Source organism: Crinia signifera, chromosome 3 (genome assembly GCF_055691185.1).
Source record: "Crinia signifera chromosome 3, ASM5569118v1, whole genome shotgun sequence".
NCBI classification, from domain to species: Eukaryota; Metazoa; Chordata; class Amphibia; order Anura; family Myobatrachidae; genus Crinia; species Crinia signifera.
Genome location: NC_139219.1, coordinates 243,888,671 through 243,908,870, shown reverse-complemented (window position 1 = coordinate 243,908,870; position 20,200 = coordinate 243,888,671). Strand labels below are relative to the sequence as shown.

The following is a 20,200-nucleotide window of genomic DNA, read 5'->3' as shown; positions in this document are numbered from 1 at the left end:
TGGACCAAAATGCTACATGTTGTTGGTCCTCTACTTCCCAGCTTGGAAGATATCGCCCATCGCATGTTTGTCCCTCCCTTGTAATAATTTATGCAGAAATGTTAAAGATACACTTACAAGTGTAAACAAAATAAGTATACTTGTGTTTTAATGCCTTGTTTTCTTTTTGCATTTGATGAGGCTGGATAGAAATACATATCATTTTGCTGTAGAACTTTTGTATTATATTTCTCTCTATTTCTTGCTTCCTGGAAAAAGTTATTAAATAATCCATAATCCATTCATGGCAGGAGAGAAACATCAAATACACTAATTATTCATTTAGTATTTAATACGCAAATGGAATATCAGATAACACTTTATTGACTGTATTTTTACTGGCAACATGTTTATCTAAAACTAGGCGAAACTCAGGAAATGTCTTTTTATGACTTTTGCTCATAGCATCCAATCAAATTCTAGTGATAGTATTCTAGTACTAGAGTAATTATATATAGAGTCTGGTTGGATGCCCTCTGCAACACCTCCACTTTTCATTATTACAATTTTTTGTAAACCTAAGCCTAGTGTTACATGTATAAAATACAGTGTAACTGGACATTCATAATGCATACCTCCTAACTTTTGTTGCATTGAAAGAGGGACTTGCCATGCCTGAGGCACAGCCTCCTCCCAAAAACAGGATGGCCTGTGTGAGGAGGGGGTGGGGCTTTGGATGAAGATGGGGGTCCGAGGGGCAGAAGATCCATTTTTGACATTGTGGAGGGCATGGTCAGTGCTCCTTTGGGTACCCTCCCTGCACTGATAGATGCCATGTGTATGGTCAGCTTTGCCCGTTGGGGGGGGGGATGATAAAGCGGATGTAGATGTAAGAGCAGGGAAGTTGGCAATACTGTATGTATTAAACAGGTCTAGGGATCACACTGGCTCTGTAGTATGGGAAGTATTATAGCAAAGGAGCTACTCACATTACCCGTAGCTTAGAGAAAAAAACAAGAATGGTAGAAAGCCTAACAAATACAAAAGCACACATGATTATTCTTTAATACGTATTGTTTGAAACTTGTTTTACGATGAGAGTTCCAGTTTTTAAAACATAAGAAAAGGGTTTAGATATTACTCATGGAGGATTAGGCTTTATTAAGGTTTGTAGGTGTATAGAAAGCACAATTTAAATGTTTCTGTTATATTAGATTAAGGCATGTACAAGGTCTGATTGAGAAGTAATGAGACTTTGACTTTTCTGTCCCATAGGTAGACGTGGAACCGCCATGCTGGATATTGTGTAGCTCAGACATCGTGTTCAGCACATGGAACTGTTTCTCCACCATATGCTTGCCATAACATTCCATACATTTTAATTCTATGTTTAACCCAAAATTCAATTACACATCTCTGCTGTAATCTCACAGATGCGTCTTCCTCATCCGCCATGACAAAACATACGAAGATCGTTTACTCGCTATGACCAAACAAGACTAATGTCAGTCCAACCGCAGGGTCAGATGGATCGATGTATGAACTTCACAATAACCACCATATCCGCCATAACCGCCACGTCTACCTATGGGACAGAAAAACAGAGGCAGTCTCATTACTTTTCAATCAGCCCTTGTATAAGTATATTTATTTCTCTCTCTTGTTGCACATATTGGTTAAAATTGCACTTTGTGTAGTTTTAAATTGTAGAGAGAGCATGTGAGGATGGCACAGTGGTTCTGTTATCACCAAGCTTCACTTTACACAGCCAGTCTTCCCCTATATCAGAGGTTCTCTGAAAAATAAACATGACCATTAGAAATGAAGATAAAAGCAGTTTGACATGCCGTGCTGCATATAGGTTACTACATTGTACCCATATACCTTTAGCTTAATTCCACAAATATAAAGACAGGCATTACACACATACTGTAATATATGCAATAAATCTTGTATTATTTCTCATTGAACTACAGAGTGTATACTAAAGAGGTAAGAAATATAATAAGACATTTTGAAAATTGCGTTTTGGGGATAAATTCTGACTTTTTGGCTCATGGATAACTCGGAATGACCAGTCATCCATTCTGCTATGTGGGTTGATAAGGAAGTTCTTGAACACTAAGGCCATATTCCAGTGGTGAAACCTGAGAAGTTTTGCGGCACATTCGGAAATAGGCAACTATTTGGCCAGATAGTTTTATAAATGAAATTTAAAATGTGTAATTGCTAATTGGAGTTGTCCTAAACTTCTGCCTGGGTGTGGTATAACACACCGACAGTCGGGATTCCAACAGTCAGTAGCCCGAAGTCGGAATCCCGACTTCCGCGACTCAGACAGTGGGGTGATCGCAACGAAGCCCCTTGCGGGCTCGCTGCACTCGCCACCCTGCGGGCACGGTGGCTCGATACACTCGCCACCTATTCTATTCTCCCTCTATGGGGGTCGTGGACCACCACGAGGGAGAATAGCTGCTGCCCGTTTGTCTGGGTTTTAGCAGTCCGGATTCCGACATTGGTGTAATAACTGTTGGTCAGTCATCCGGCTCCCCTCTGCCTTTAACTAAAAATAATTAAGAAACTATAAATACTAGCATCACTGAGACAGAGATAATTACTACTGTACTGTCCATTATAAACAAGACTGCAAAACATGATGGGCACCTGTCACACCAGTTTTGTTGGAAATGCAGTGAACACATATACTGGCAAAGTGGCATCACTGAGGCACGAGTCCTGTGATTGGACCTGATATTGGTGCTTATGGATGAGTAAACTTTAAGCATGGTGGGGAGAATTCAATTGTTCCATTTGGGTGCGAACAGCTACAAGGAGGCACATCACAGCCTACTGAGGTGGCATGCTGAAATGTGCAAAATGTCATCTGTTTGGGGCCGGCACCCCCATCCTCCCAAATAGAACATCTGAACAGTACCCTGCAATCTCCTGTCTCTTTGGTTGGGACATTAGGCATGAAACAACAACTGAATTGCCCCCGTTGACTCTATGAAAAATAAAATCATACAAGGATGTTATCCAATGACCAATCATTTTGCTGGCAGAAGCTTAAAACCTATTCATTTAAATGCATTAATTTACATAACTGTAAGATGTGACACAAAATAACTAGCATTCCTATATCCAACTGAATATAGAATAATAGACCTTGGGCAAGGGGACATGATTTTACACTACACTCTGTGTTTCCTATAATACTTTCATCCTTTAATAGTGTATTCAAAATATTAATCACTATAAACAGTGCATAAAAATGAGGTGAAAATAACACAATATCCACAAACATGCTAGTAGTAATATTAACAGCATTAAATAGGTTTGGTTGTGAAAATAAAAAGTAGAGAACAAGCAACACATTTTTTTTTTAAATAAAACTAAGAAATGCAAAAACAATGGCCTTGTTCAAAAAATAAATAAATAAATAAAACTTTCTGCCATGTAAAAATATTTGTTTTAAGCTGTTTTTAGAATCTGGATAGCCATGAGTTTTGGGGGGCCATGCTGTAATTTTATCTGGATGTACATAATAAGAAAAGACCGGCGGTTCCTTCGGTTTACACTGTTGTTTTTGTTTTTTGTTTTTTAAACCAGATTAATAAGAATAAATAATTACTGGCTTAATAAAGTGTGACAATAACAATGTGGCATACTAATTTGTGATACTAACAATCTAATACTGTACAGCTACTGAGATGTTAGATTTCTGGGATATTATCAATAAATCTTATATTTCAAACCTGAGGGACACAATCCTCGTAAGGATAATCATCACATTAGTTCTAGAACTACTGTCTTACCAAATTCATGTAATAAAACACCTCCTATAGAGATCCTTGAACCCTAAAGAACATAACAGATACTATTAATATCAAAGTGCAGCAAGAATATATGGTGCCACTGCCCAATATATTTACCTAAAATATTTATATACAATTTCATATGTTCCTCTTGTTTAAATAGAATTGGTTTTAAAATGTAATCATTAAAAAAAAAAAACACTGTGCATCAATATTGAGTTTTTCTCCAAGCTATTTTGCGCACAGTGTTTTCTTTTTAGCTGGCTATCGCGTTCATGATTTTTTTTCTATGTAGTTATGGTGGCAATAAAGCAGTGACGGCTATAATTTATCTAATCTATATATATATATATATATATATATATATATATATATATATATATATATATATATATATATATAGTATTAGTAAGACATGATGTAGGAGTTTTAGATCTTCTTTTACCTAGAACTGCCTAATGGTAGAGCTCGTGCTGATAAGGGTGGGTATCTATCTATCTATCTATCTATCTATCTATATCTATATATATATATATATATGATGGAAAGAAAGGTTCAGAGGGCGCTATGAAGTAGTTAATGGAAAAACAACTGTAGTAAAAAGTATTTAATAACAAATTATGTATACAATTACATGAAGGAAACCACCAATGCTGGTTTCTCAAAGGCTCACAAATTAGCTCAGGTAATTCTGTAACCAAAATCTCAGTCTCAAAGGAGAGTGTGTGCACTGCTGGATTCCAAAAACTGGAGCCTTTGAGAAACCAGCATTGGTGGTTTCCTTTATATAAAAAGATTGTTCTCATTGGACCATCTTATCTTTTTTGATTATCTGTTTTGATGATCTAAACCTCTGATAGCAAATCGGTGCAAATCTCTCAATTAAACTGATTTATTTTTGCCCCTGATTAAGTCATGCTATTGACGAAACACGTCGGGCTGCCTACAACAACTTGATGACCATCACTGTCAATATCCTGAAAGGATTCCCTATTACTGTACCTTTTGATTTTATTGAAAGTTGTATTCACAATTTGTTATTAAATAATTTTCAATACAGTTGTTTTTCCATTAACTACTACATAGCGCCCTCTGAACCTTTCTTTCTCTCATTTCTATTGTTGGATTCCGCCTATAGAGCGTGGATTGGGGTCTCCTATATACATATATATATGTATATATATATATAAATATAAATGTCACTTGACGGAAACGCACACTTTTCAATAGAATGATGAGTGCCAGGTCAATAAATCAATATAAGCTTATACCACAAGCACCACTCTAAGTGCAAATAATAGGACCAGCACATCCACAGAACGATAAATAAATCAGCACATTTATTGAAGCAAGGAGAATAGGCCAATACTCATCCACGGGCAGCAGCAGATCAACATGGAGCTTTACATGGATCAGAGCAGCATAGCCGTGGAGCAATTCAGTACCCTGACGGGCCGTTTTGGCGCCTCTGCACCTTTCTCGCAGAGGCGCCAAAACGGCCCGTCAGGGTACTGAATTGCTCCAGGGCTTGTGATTATGCTGCTCTGATCCATGTAAAGCTCCATGTTGATCTGCTGCTGCCCGTGGATGAGTATTGGCCTATTCTCCTTGCTTCAATAAATGTGCTGATTTATTTATCTTTCTGTGGATGTGCTGGTCCTATCATTTGCACTCAGAGTGGTGCTTGTGGTATAAGCTTATATTGATTTATTGACCAAAGGTCAAGACATTGACAAAAAGTCAACGCAAATAAAATGTCAATGTAGAAATGAGTCGACACAAGTGTTTTTGGAATAAAAAAAATCACTTTATCATACTTTACCACGTGGATTCCCGATTAGGAATGAATAATAAACATTGACCTTTACTTTGTTTTGACCTTTTGTCAATGTCAATCTTGTGTATGTCGACAGTCTACTGTCAACTAATGACTTTCGACGTAGACCTTGTCTTTGGGCTATACCACACCCAAATAATTGATGCCATTCTGGATTCTGGAGCAGATTTTCTGGTACCTCTCTCCATACATCTGCCAATAGGGGCGTAACTAGATATTCGTAGGCCCCATAGCAAAAGTTTGTAAGGGCCCCCTATTTAGCGACTGATGGTGATAAATATATGTAAAACATATTACTTAGACAGTAAGTGGGAGCCTGTGGGCTCCATAGCAGCTGCACCCCCTGCACCTATAGTAGTTACGCCCTTGTCTGCATATAACTGATATTGAAAGTCCTAAATTATTAATAATATAAACACTCTTGAAAATAAATATTCTAATTTCACTGCAATATTGCCATCAAAACTTTTTAACTAGTTATCTAAATCCTGGTTACAACTTCTAGAGAATACAGAACAAAAATAGAACATTTGAATCTGTGTTGTGTTGTGTTGTATTAAGTTCATCGTAATGACTTCAAAATATATAGTAAAATAATTTAAGCCAAACTTGTATGAAAATGAAAATCGGCCAAACGTTAAACACTTGTTTACATCAGTAAGCAGCACACTGTGTGAGATAGATGGAGGTCGCTATGCAGGGTCTTGTATCTGTTGTCTTGTAGGCCACAGCTGAGGCGGATCGCAATCACAATGCATTACGTTTTATTCCGGGTAGTCTAACTCCTCATTGGCAATCAGTGCATCAATGTCCTGCTTATGCTTCCCTTTAGTTTTGGATCTGCTGTTTGTTCGGCTGTTGTCCTGTGGCTCCGACGTCTGCTGATAGTAGGTGCCTTTTGTTTCTGCACTTCCCCAGTCCTGGGACTTTTCTTCATCTGGAGGGTACGAGAAGCCATCATCTACTGAAAATGTGTCATCAACATCATACCGCTGGTAGGTGCTCTGATGGAGAACCTCTTCTCTTGCACTGATTTCCAAGGTGCTGTTCCACATGCCGTAGCCAAAATATATCAGCAAACCTAAATAACCATAGAGAGAGAGAGAGGCTTAGGATGTGATGAGGCTAATCCTTCTACCAATTCTTATGCCATAAACCACTTTCACTAGATATTTAGGGGTAGATGTATGAAGCAGTGATAAGACAGGAGAAGTGATAAAGTGCCTGGTACTTACTTTATTACCGGCGCCAGGGTACTACTTTTGTCACATTAGTAGTGATGTATATACACATATTCGTATACACAGCTAATGTATGGCTCGGCATAATTGCCATTTCTGTAAAATGCCAAAGGTGATAACCGATAAGGTTTTAATAGCTGTTCGCATAGTACAGCTTAAAAAATGAAAGCTAAAATTCAGGGCTGCCACCAGTAATTGTGGGGCCCGAGACTAACAAATAGGCAGGGCCCCCCCTTTCCCCTTCTTGAACCCCCGGCTTGCCTGGTGAGACCACCGGTGTCCACTGCACTTAAACTCTACATTGCTTCAAGGAAAATATGAACTTTTTATGCCAAATTATACTTAATAGACTCCAGTCCTGGGCCTTCCTCTCTGTCTGGGCCCGGGACCTGAGTCCCTGCAGACCCCCCATGATGGCTGCCCTGCAAATATTTGACAGGCCACTGTGGATAATAGACATTCTTTGCACTACCAGTTTTTACAAATGTTCCCCCGTATCCAGACTAAACGTGTCATCGAAAATGTTACTTGAAACATTGTAAGAAACAGAAAGAACAGAGTGAACATATGAGCAACTGTACATAGAAAGAGAGTTTAACACCAAAACGTTGTCTGCGCCTCCACCTTCACATGTATAAAATAAAGGTATTATACAACCCTTTTTGAACTGTACTGTAGAGGATGCTTCTGGTACAGAATCACAAATATATTCTCATTAATTGGATGTCATAATCATGTGAAAATAGAAAAGAGTGGATCATAGCGTAACAAAGTATATTTTAATACAGTAAAATCCAAATAAATGCTTTTGGTTCCCTCCTGGGGTAACAAGCTGAGGGCGGGATGTATTAAAATACATCGCCGCCCTTCCTGCCGCCACGCTCTCCCCTCACGCCGGGGACAGCTATGCATGCTGTCCCCGGTGCTTTCTCCTCCCCCCTGCAGCCGGAAGGATGTCCGGCTGCTTCACTAGAGGGAGGCAGGGCTTATCTTCCGGGGTCCAGGAGGACCCTTCAGGAAGGTAAGCCAGAGGGGGGGTCGGCGAGGCGGCGGGTTTGCGTCAGCGTCGACGGGCGGCGAAAAGAAGCCCATAGGCTTCTATAGGGTATCGCCACCCAAAGGTGGCGATACCCTTCAGTGCGGTATCATTTTTGATACATTGGAAAATGCGTTAAAACCGGGGTTTTACCGCATTTTCCATTTGATACATCTCACCCTAAAAGCACAATTACCAAAATAAAATGAGAACCTTAATGAAAAGAGTTCTCAAACAAGCATAAAAAGTATAACAGCATCAGAATCAGCACATATCCTGAGGTGGCAGAAAGTCTGCAATTACCAGAAAGCGTGGAGAACTAGATGTTATCAGTTCTCAGTAAAGCATTTCAGGGGATGACAGCTTGATGTAATTATTACCAGTCCCGGACCGCTGCAGCAAGGTTCCTGGCTGGTGTCTTCCTCCTCAGAAAATATGAAGGTCCTTTAGTAGCTGTAGTCTCGCCACCAACGCGTTTCAACCACTACTGTGGTCTTTTTCAAGGCTGCAGTAAAAGTCGCTATTGTCCACTCATTTAAAAAGGGTGATAATCAATCACTAAAACGGAACAGCTGTTCCTATTGCCGTGCTATGCGGCCAATCATCAGTGCTCATTGGCCGCATAGCACGGCAATAGGAACATCTGTTCCGTTTTAGTGATTGATTATCACCCTTTTTAAATGAGTGGACAATAGCGACTTTTACTACAGCCTTGAAAAAGACCACAGTAGTGGTTAAAACGCGTTGGCGGCGAAACTACAGCTACTAAAGGACCTTCACATTTTCTGAGGAGGAAGACACCAGCCAGGAACCTTGCTGCAGCGGTCCGGGACTGGTAATAATTACATCAAGCTGTCATCCCCTGAAATGCTTTACTGAGAACTGATAACATCTAGTTCTCCACGCTTTCTGGTAATTGCAGACTTTCTGCCACCTCAGGATATGTGCTGATTCTGATGCTGTTATACTTTTTATGCTTGTTTGAGAACTCTTTTCATTAAGGTTCTCATTTTATTTTGGTAATTGTGCTTTTAGCTTGTTACCCCAGGAGGGAACCAAAAGCATTTATTTGGATTTTACTGTATTAAAATATACTTTGTTACGCTATGATCCACTCTCTTTTCTATTTTCACATGATTATGACATCCAATTGATGAGAATATATTTGTGATTCTGTACCGGAAGCCTCCTCTACAGTACAGTTCAAAAAGGGTTGTTTAATACCTTTATTTTATACATGTGAAGGTGGAGGCGCAGACAACGTTTTGGTGTTAAACTCTCTTTCTATGTGCACTTTCTGTGGGGTAATTTGGGAATACCCCTCTATCACCATCCACGTATTTGCTGACTTCGCCTGAGGCACACTGTGTCAATACCATTTTTTATTTCATATGAGCAACTGTGGTTTGTTAATCATTTTACTTATTCCATTTTAGTCAAGTGTTCCAGCATAGAAATGTAATTTATACACTTCTGTAGTTTTCCTCCCACAGACCGAAAAAATACAGTATTGGCAGGTTATTGTCTTACTATGAAATAAGTCACAATATGGCAAAATATGATTGTAAGCTCTCTTGGACATGGTCCAATCTGAACGAATACTCACTAATAAGTGGAATATGCATAGACAGACGTAGAGGGGGTTCTAGTTGCCCAGAAACCCCCCTTCCTCACAACCTGTCCAGAAGTCACTACATGCAATATACAGGGTGGGATGGAGCTGCTGCACATGCTGAGTGGCAGCAGATTTGGTCACCCACCAGAGAGAATCTGATAAGTGGCTTACTATGATCACTGGATCTTCGTATGTCTGAAATACTGTATTACATAAACTGGAATTTATTTGAAGCGGATTAATGCTTGTTATGTGCTTATTATGCATTTCTTCACAGGCTGATGACAATCGCTGTAAAATCAAACATTTGGAAACTCCTCACCTCAAAATCCGGCATTTGTCTCTGTTGTTGTTATATGAATAAAGTTCAGTCATTTTTACGGTCTACATAATGTAAATGTGTCAAAAAACCTGACCCAATAAAACCACCTTTATTATAAGCTCCCTGCTCTACTGTCTGTTGTCATGTGCAAGTAAACGTATTCCGTCTCTGGTTACTGCATGCATGTTAAATAAATGAGCCTTTGGAAGGTATCCAGAGTGTGAACTGTGCAAGTACAAGAGCAGATTAACCTGAAGAACCCCTCAGTGTCTCATTTCCCTTCTCATGTTTTCTCTCATTGTACAAAAGTATAGTTTGCATTAGAAGCACATATGTCTGCCTGTTGATGACAAACAGCTATCAAAATATTTGGCCACATCAGGGGGATTGTATGTTGATTGTAAAGCTAAATTATTGTATCTCAGACAGCTTCACAAATTAATTATGCATGGATAATACCAGAGAAATCTCTTGATGTGCAGAGAAGCCTCAGGTCTAACAGCTCCAGATGGTACGAGCAAGGTTCTGCTCATAGAAATTTAATGATGTTCTATCTCACCCAAGTCATGGTGAGTGCTGACTTGTATCAGCCCAATTATAATTGCAACTGTGTGCTATGATGGTCTCTGTTTTGTGAGTCCTTGCAAGTAAATGATCTTAAGGGAGTTTTAATCACTAAAGAAAACTAATGTATTAATGGCTTCATTTACTTGCATTGCTCTTTTATGTAACATTATTCATGCAAAATTCATTATTCACAGCTGCAAGCCAAAGTCTTAAGGAGATGAAATGCATACAGAGGAAAGCTGCATAGTTAATTGCTATGTACACCTGTGAACCTGAAATGAACACATTGGAAGAGATGTATAAGAGACATCCATGCCCTTTACAAGGTGGCCTGTGCTCCACGGGGTGCCAGCAGAAGCCACATTTACACTGCAGTCTGGTTTATTCTAGACTTGGATGAATACATATTTATTGTCTGCTAAGATATTACCATCGTAAAAAACTGTAAGAATAATATATGAGGCTGGACTGAAAAGTAATGCCTCCATGGCTATCATGTTTTTTATTTGTGAACGCATTTAAACACTTTTTTTGTACATGATAACTCAGTTTATCCTCTATGTAATGCACTGTTCATTTTTCAACCTAGTACCCATCCCTTTCCACTCATGTGCGCCAATGCGAACGAGTCGGGCAAAACTGTCGGAGAAGAAAGCCCCCAAGCCATCGTCAAGGCTACTTTGTATATTATGGATCCCATTTGCTATATGTAGGTGCGGGGTTTGGCACCCCAAAAAATTTCAGCATAATCCAGAAAGCTCAGAGCACCAGTGAAAAAAATAAAATGTTAATAAATGTTAGTGTTAGGCAGCCAAAGCTATATACAGAAAGTGATACAAAAATAATGAGTGTAATTAAAATAATAAAGAAATAGTGTTAGTGAAGAGATTAGTGTTAAATAGAATGTAAGAACCACAGAGTCATCCAGGCAGCCCAATCCAGGGGCAACACACCCCACACCTATGTTACCCCAATTTGGGTCATTGGTTAACTAACAAAGAGACACATAATAATGTCTCCTTACTTACATATATCCAAACTAAGTGCCATCTACCTTGGAGTAACCCTTATTACTCCAAATGTTATATCAGGACCTGCGCCTCCTTCTAATGCAAGCACACAGGATAACTAATACTACTTTCAGACCGCAAATGCCGTGTCACACCCATCCCCAGAGCAACACGGCATATGCGGTCTGAAAGTTCCGACACGGCATATTGCCGAGTCAGTGACGTCCCATGGGGTGAAGCTGGGCGGCGGCGCGTCATCGGGGGCTTGGGAGGAGGCAGTACTTGAAGCTGACAGTGCTGCCTCCTCCATACTGTGAACGGGACACAGGTCGCTCTACCCAGGCAACCGTTCACACTGCACTTGACACATAGCCGTGTTCAACCCTGGTCATTACCAGGGTTGAACACCCGTGTTGCTCGACCCGTGGTGGCCTTTTCAGACCGCACCTTGACCCGTGTTGGGGCCGCAAGAACACGGCAATAACCCGGGTCTACAGTGCGGTCTGGAAGCGGTATAACTTATACCACAACGGAGTTATTAGCGGTATGGGACCTGAGACAGGAGACACCCCAATTATAGACCACATCTACCCCAAGTGACTAAGACCCAAAATTATAACAGAAGATAAGCAGATTAATAATCAGCAGAGGACCCACTATGACCAGTTAATATAGACTTCCTTGCGCCCATCTTCATAAGAAACTTTATACTTAAATCCCCTTTAAAAGTTACACGCACCTATAGTTCTGCTAGGAAACCAACAGGGCAAATACAGTATGAACTTTTTACCCAGAACAAAAAGTACTGACAGAAAGACTAGCCCACTCAAGCGCAAGTCTGACCACTTACCCCTTCATCATGTACCTTAGAGGCTAGCCTCCCTCTATTAGAGACCAACAGTTTCAAGTGACCACCACCCCAGTTAGTGAGCACCGACAATCCCCCTCTATTCAGGAAAAAACACAAGGCAGTTGGCTTCAATGGTGTAAAGGGCTACAGTTTACAGATTTAAATCACATTAAGCTGTATTCAGAATCTGTGATTTGTTTAGACCCAAGGCTGGGTCAACTAGGCTGGACTTCCTGGAGACTGCACCAGACAGCAGTGGTTGACTTAAAAAAGGACAGGTTGCAGCTGAAATGAAGCAGCGTGATATCTGCACTGAACAACAGGTGTTAAGATATGCCTCCTCCTGAGCAAGTTGGAGATAATTGGCAGTCAGGGACAGTTTAAAGCATACGCTGGGTACACAGATTGGTAGGGTGCCGCATAAAGGATGGCACCAGCTCAGCTGTGTCAGCGGCATGCACAAAACGATCTGCCGTAAATCAGGGCGCAGGCAGCTGCAGTGTTGGGGGTCAGGACTGCCTCCCCACATCTGTCACCACTGCGCCATGTCCAAAACATCACAGACCAACAAAACTGTTAAGAAACTTAAAATAATCTATTTCTCATAGCAACCCTTGTTTCTAGGCATGTAAAGAGCACTACAACATTTTGCATAATGTGTATGCGGTGCTTTAACAGTGGGCATAATGTGGATGGGGCACTACTATGGTGGGCATAATGGGTAATGGCACTACAACAGTGGGCATAATGTGTAAGTGGCACTACTATCATGGGCATAATGTGCACATCACAAAATGCGCACGCATACTGTATGACCATGTGCAGAGAGTGCTCCACTGGCGGAGAAGTGATCATGTGGGTGCCGGCAGAGAAGTGCTCCATCTACCTGAGACGCACAAGCGTCTCATACGCTTGTGAGTCTCAGTAATTCTTGCGGCAGGGTATGGCAACCCTGCCTGTGTCCACTTCAGGGAGACGGACAGGGTTAGGGGTTCGGTAGCGACTGCGTCTCGTGCACAAAGGGAAGGGGGGGTTTGCGGTGCGCAAGTGCGTCCCATGCACAATAAATGATGCATTTGCCAGTGCTCCATGTTACATACTGGCAAATGCTTCAAATCCCCACTATCCATGCCAGTCCAAAGCGTGGCGAGCGCAGTGAGCACGTTGGCGTGGAGTTGATTTTATAAAGTGTGGCGAGCGCAGCGAGCCACCGAGCCTGAAGCAGAGATGCGGAATACACGTCAAGTAATATGCGTCCCCTCGCGGGGCTCACCTCACTGCGCTCTCCACACTTTATAAAATCGACTCCACGCTGACGTGGATAGTGGGGGTATGAACAGATCCGCTCGCCACGATTCGGGCTGAGGTGGATAGTGGGGGTGTTTCAGGAGCACATTCACACCTGTCATGTCAGGCAGGATAAAATGGTCAATGGTTCCCACACAATGTAATAAGCGCTGACACAACGCTGACTGACTACGCCAACTACGTAATCTCCAGCTAACTGCGAACGTACTGACTACGCTGGCTGCGGGAACACAATGCGGATACTGACAGGGATGCTGACTACGTTGGCCGCGGGATCACAACGCTGATACTGACAGGGACACTACGCTGACTACGTAACTGGCGTTGTGATAATACACAAGTACCAATTTTACATATCCTCTGAGTCTGCAGTGAGCAACATGAAGCCCTCAAGCAGCTTCTTTTTATACCTCACTTCTGTCTCACTCGGAAGGAAGGTGCAGTATGGAAAGTTGGCTAGTAGATTTGGGAAAAGCTGTGTCATGGGGCTTCCGAAGAGGAAGTGAAACATATACAGGAAAGTGGCTTTATATGCTCAACTTCAAACAGTATGCAGACCAAAATGCTGCCTGCTGCATCCTGACAGTGTGCTCCTCAGAGAGATGTATTGCTCATTAATCTGAGTACACTGCACCACAGGTGGCTTTATAAGGGGCGAAATCTAAGATTTATTGTAAAAACCTTTTCATGTTTTCACATCAAACATATATCAGGGCCAGCAACCTGCCCTACCTGACAGATAAGCATGCACCCAATGATGTATCTTATGATGTGTTTCATAGTGGCTGTGTGTGTGTGTGTATTTCAGCTATTTGTTTGAACTATAACTTGCAAATAAAAGAGAAATAGAAGTTAGCAACATGAAAACACACTTCATCTCCTCATCCAATACAAAATTATCTATATGCTGATAACATGTATGCACAGTTTGTAAAATGGGCCCCATGCCCCATATAATTGTCATGTCCCATTAGTATTGGGGTATGGAATATCTCTGGCTATCCTAAACCACATCTGCCTATTTCAACAATTTATTTTCGGGAAGGTTCCCGGGGCAAATTACCAGGCTAATTTGCCGGCAATCCAACCCTGCTAGGTAGCAGGGTTGTTCCCGGGTTCAACCCGGGGACCTGGCTGGTGTGAATGGGGTAGGGTATATTTACCCGGGTTGCCAGTCCTCGGTGTCCTGTACGGCCGGGAATTGACGCAGGCGGCGGGCGCAAATGACGGGAAAGGCGGTGGATGATGATGACGCAGCTTTCCGGCAGCAGTGAGGGCGCCGGAGAGCTGCGTCATCTTCATCCACTGCCTATCCCGTCAATTGCGCCACCGCCTGTGTGGATCCCCGGCCTGCACAGAGGACAAGCAACCGGGGTGAGTATTCTCAACACCTCCTGCCCACCTCCGCCGCCATCCCGCCGACTGCCCGCCTCCTCCCCACCTCCTGCCGGCCTCCTTCCCGCCCCCTTCACACACCAGAAAATGCAGGGACTTTTTCTGGTGTGAATGGGTCCAAACCCGGGAATGTCCCTGCTTGTCCTGGGAACTGAATTCCTGGGTTTGTCCCTGCATTTCTGGTGTGAAAGGGGTATATTTCTAATAGAAAGCCTGATAACTTGCAGGGGGGTGCCAAATACCTGACCCATACCTCCCAACTTCTGATGAAATGAAATAGGGACACTAATTCACATTAATTCGCCGCGCGAGCGCCCGAAAAGGGGGTGGGGTGTATGCAAATGAGGGTGCAGCTTATGCTAATTAGCCGCAACCTCATTTTCATACGAGAATAGATGCTGTGCGCATGCGCACAGCGTCTATTCTATAAGATTGGGGGGTCTCCCAACTGCCACCCTCCGCAGCGGGACAATGCCTGCCGCGGGTGGGACAGCGGGAGAGGAGCCGAAAATCGGGACTGTCCCGCTGTAATCGTGAAAGTTGGGAGGTATGCTGACCACTTGCACTGAATTCTCCTAATGAGGGGAGGGGAGGTGGGGAAATTAGGTGGCAGAGGGAATTGAGATCCACGACCTCTCAAGGAACGCTTTAAGCAATGCATGTAAGTCTTCTTTTACAAGTATTATAAATTTACAGCTGGATTCTATTTAGTATTACCAAGTGTACCTTTCAGTCAGGCATCCCTTTCACCATAACTTATTTATTTACTCGATCCATGACTCAACTCTAGTTATATAGATCAATGACAGTGGGATGTCACCCTTTTCTTACATTTTTCATAAGACAAAACTGCTCTCTCTTCCATCATGTGATAGAGCTGACTGGCCTTCCTTTCCTGCCTCATTATCACTGGCTTGCACTGCACTATAGTGTACAGCAGCTAGCTGGATGAAGGACAGCAGAGATCCCACGTTGAGCTGAATAACTCATGCTGCTGGATGAGATGCTAAAATTGGATGCTACTGTATGAGTAGTTTGTAAGAAGAAATAAGAGAATCCAATGCTACTGGAAATAAATAAGCTGCAGTGTAGGATACAGAGCAAAAGCAAATAATAGCACAAAAAAAAAACAAAAAAAAAACAAAACACCATTATCCAAATATATTTTATATTACATTTCCACCACATATATATTTTCCTTTAGATCTTAAGGAGGCCCTTATTCTGGTTGACACGCTCAGGCGCAAATTCGCACCATTGTGATTCACTCTAACCCTGCCTTGGGAATGGTTAACCGGCGCCACCCATTCGCACGCCGGGTTCGTTCGTCCGGCACACGAATGGATGTTTTACATAAACAACCGTTCGCATGCCATTGGAAACTTCCCCCATCTTTTGATGGTCGTCGACCATCGAATGATGGGAAAGGCATACGCATATGTACGGGTGGTACAGGCAGGGCTCTCCTACCTCCATATCTGTCTGTTGTTACCCAGTTTGTTCTATCACTGTCTACAATTGTAAAGCTCAATGGATCTGCTGCGCTATATAAGAAACTGTAAATAAATAAATAAATAAATAAATAAATAAATGCATTGCAGCAGGCTCAATATAAATGTATGCACCCTATACACCTACATGCATTATGCAAGGTACATGCACAAAACCAAAGTGGATGTTCCCACGATTCAGTACACCTGTTTATAGCCTGTAGCTGTAGCAAATGTTGCACTTACTGTGTTAAACGTTGCTAGACCATTATGTTAATTATCTGTAGACCTGGAAACAGCACAGCATGAAACCTGTGTGTGTGTGTGTGTGTGTGTGTGTGCGCAGTGGTACAAACTTTTCTTATGATATTTTCTTCAGCTTGTGGTCAAAGATCGCAAGGGTAGACTGTACCGCTATGTACACACTGTGGTCGGGCTTCCGAGCGCAAATGGAATCCAAAGGAAATAGCATCAAACTTGATACTATATAGGTGTATACCCATTGGTTTGTCTTTTCACTTAGCAATTCAAGCGGCATACCTACCAACCACCAAGAATATTTTTTGGCTCTTCAGTAGCATAATGGTGTAAAACAGAACAATGCAAGAAATGGAATATTGCAGATATTAGAAAAAGACTTACCTACAAAGCACCAGACAGCAAACCGAATCCACGTAATAGAAGACAGCTTCAGCATAAGATAAATGTTGACGAGCATGGCAAATGCAGGTACAAATGGGACACATGGTGCCATGTAGGGTAATTTTTTGGGGTTCTCAGGCTGCTGTAGGATAACGAATACCAATGCACAGATTAGCAGTACCATTAAGACGACTAAGAGGACAGCCCACCACACGTGATCATACACATAATCTGAAGCAAATATTATAAAGGAGCAGAAGATGAATATCAAGATGAAGAGGAATATGACACAGATGGTCACTGTGCGACCAGTGGTCACAGTCGGACGATCCATCTTTCCAGGCAAGCCAAGACGTATTCTCATCGTATAATATCTTGGACCTAAAAACTTCTTCAGCTTGAAAAGATAGATGTTTTCAGAACCATCCGCCTCTATCCCTGAAGTCATGTCAACTGTTCCATAGTTTGGATGGTTTATATTATAAGCAGACTTGTCAGATTTACCAATCAGCATCTCATTGTCTCCAAGGGATGGCAAGTTCTTTGCTCCACATGTATTTGAAGCAGGACCTGTGAACTCCTCTCCATCACTCATGGGGGAGCAGGCTTCCTTCTCACAATCAGCAAGGATTCCTTCCTTCTTCTTAGTGTGCTCTTCAGATATAAATTTAACAAAGCCATCAATGTCGCTCTCAGGCTGATAACGCAATAACAGCACACACACAGACACAAGGGTGTATGCTAAGAGAGTCCCAATAGACATCATTTCTATGAGATCCCGAAGACTGACCAGCAAAGAGAGCAGGGCTGCAAGGAATCCGGAAACAATGCAAGCCACCACTGGGGTCTCTGTGTAGGAGCTGACATGGGCCAAGAACCTACAAATACCAAAGAGAAACTTTAGGATGAAAGTCAGAATAGATACATTGCAAGTAGACTGGTTGTGTTCCATGTATTTGCAATAAGATCTACTAACCTGAATAACAGCCCATCACCGGCCATTGCATAAATGACTCTGGGCATAGGAAACAGAGAGCCAAACAGGCTTACAGTGAGCCCAGCTACAGATCCAATGGCCACAATATATTTAGCAGCATAGAACCCATGGAGTACAAACATCTCCATTAGTGGTGATTCTGTATCAATCATAGTATATGGAACCATTAATGTTAACATAACACTTACCTAAAAAAGACAAACAACAGTGTAATTAGAACAGAATTGCTATGTTAAATATATTTGTATCAACATTTCCATATGATACATATTAAAAGTCAAAACCACTAATACATATGAAATAATGTACAGTATATAGGGTCAGAAATTACAATATTTAAAGCCAATGGGGTGTATTCAATGCCGGGGGTAACCTGTGACAGCGAGCAGTGCTGCCTGCTCACTGTCACAGCTCGCAGGGTCAGTATTCAACTGACCCCCTGCACACTCGGATTCCACCCACAATTTTGGAGCGAGGGGGAATCGGCGTGTGTGGCTGCAGAAACAGCAAGACTTGCGGCTAAATGCAGCGGGCTCCTTGCATTAGCCATGAGCCTTGCTGTTTAGGGGAATCCTCGCCATCCTGTGACAGTGAGGATTTCCCCGGAACGTAGAATAGGGTGAGCGGCCGGCGAGAAGGTTAAACAGCGAGCAAATAAATGTGAATAATGGAGTAGTCAAGGTGCATTATTAAGAAGGAGCAACTCCAATATACCTGTGAGACTTGTTCAACCAAAAAACATGTAAATAAACAATACAATTATTTTTTTTTGGGGGGGGGGGGGGTGGAGTGGGTTTATCCAGAGCGCTGTCCATAAATCTAGAAAGGATGATTCTTTTTTCTCAGGTTCTCACCAAAAAAAAGCGTTATTAGAGAAAATCAAGAGAAGAAATCAATGTATTATAGTGTCACTCGAACAAGAGGTTTAAACGTGGTTTTCACAAGACATATAACACTCACAATGAAGTGTGTTAAGGCAGAACTTATAAAGGTATCTTTTGTGACGTTGGTAACTTTCACCAAGTTCATCCAATGGTGGAGGGAAGAATGAAACGAGGATTATTTGTTTTCTGCAATCCCTGCTGTTTAACCCCCTCGATGGCTGCATATAAATAAATTGGTATCAAACCGATTTATTTATGTGGTCCAGGAAAGCCATATATATATATATATATTTTAATTCTTTATACATTTCCACCATGTATTTATATAAGCGTCAGATATTGTATTCAGACAACAGCTTTGTTTCGTATCCCAGGCAACAAAAATAATAACCACCGCATAATAAAGCCACAGCTTAATGGAAAATCGATATCCAGTTACAAAAACAAGAAGGGAAAAAAAATGACTGCTATGGCTCTGTGAGAATGTCAAACATTGGGCCTAATTCAGAGCTGTTCGCTAGGCTGCATATAATTGCAGCATAGCAAACAGGTAGCGCCGCTCGTAGAATGCACACCCCCCCCCCCCCACGGGGAATGTGTACGCTAACACATCCTCTCCCATGTGGCCTCCCGGCTGAAAAATCATTCGATAGTCACTGACCATCGAATTATTTTTCTGCAATTTGCAAATAAAAGTCAGTTTAGACTGACTATTAGTATGCCCACAGGTCGCCGAAAATGGGGTGGGCGCTTATGTCATGTGACGTCAGCCTCCCCCCCCGAGCAGGCATCGCCATGCCTGCATGTGCAGGGAAATGCCCAGCGTTATAATGGGGGCGTCTTGGAAACCTGCTGCGCATGCATATTTTTGCGCATGTGCAGACCCCAATCATCAGGGAAGGGGACAAAAGAATGGGTATGATTTTGCCCCATTATCACAAAGCATTTCCTTCTAAAGGCACTGCTAAAAAATAATTGAATAAGGGAAATACTAAGGGAATGTGTTGAAAGACAAAAATCGTATCCAGAAATGTTGGGAAATCACTAGATTATATAGATTATATATCACAAACAATTTAAGATATGAATGAAGCATCGCTAAACAATATTGCAGAGGAAAATGTCTATAGTAGATAAAAGGGATACTCCTAAAAGGCCGAGTTTCCCGGTAATGTACATTTAGTTTGTAAACCCGTAAAATGCACAGAGCGA

General features: G+C 41.9%; 1 protein-coding gene across 1 annotated transcript in view; it reads right to left on the bottom strand.

Moving 5' to 3' along the window:
- Window positions 1–5,456: 5,456 nt before the first annotated feature.
- SLC7A14 (solute carrier family 7 member 14) overlaps window positions 5,457–20,200 on the bottom strand; it is an 80,436-nt gene continuing 65,692 nt past the window's right edge. The window contains exons 6-8 of the mRNA XM_083177778.1: window positions 18,084–18,292; window positions 17,108–17,985; window positions 5,457–6,712 (exon numbers count right to left, since the gene is read on the bottom strand). Of these exons, the coding sequence (XP_083033904.1) occupies window positions 6,396–6,712; window positions 17,108–17,985; window positions 18,084–18,292 (1,404 nt within the window). The 3' untranslated portion in view covers window positions 5,457–6,395. The remainder of the gene's footprint in view (window positions 6,713–17,107; window positions 17,986–18,083; window positions 18,293–20,200) is intronic.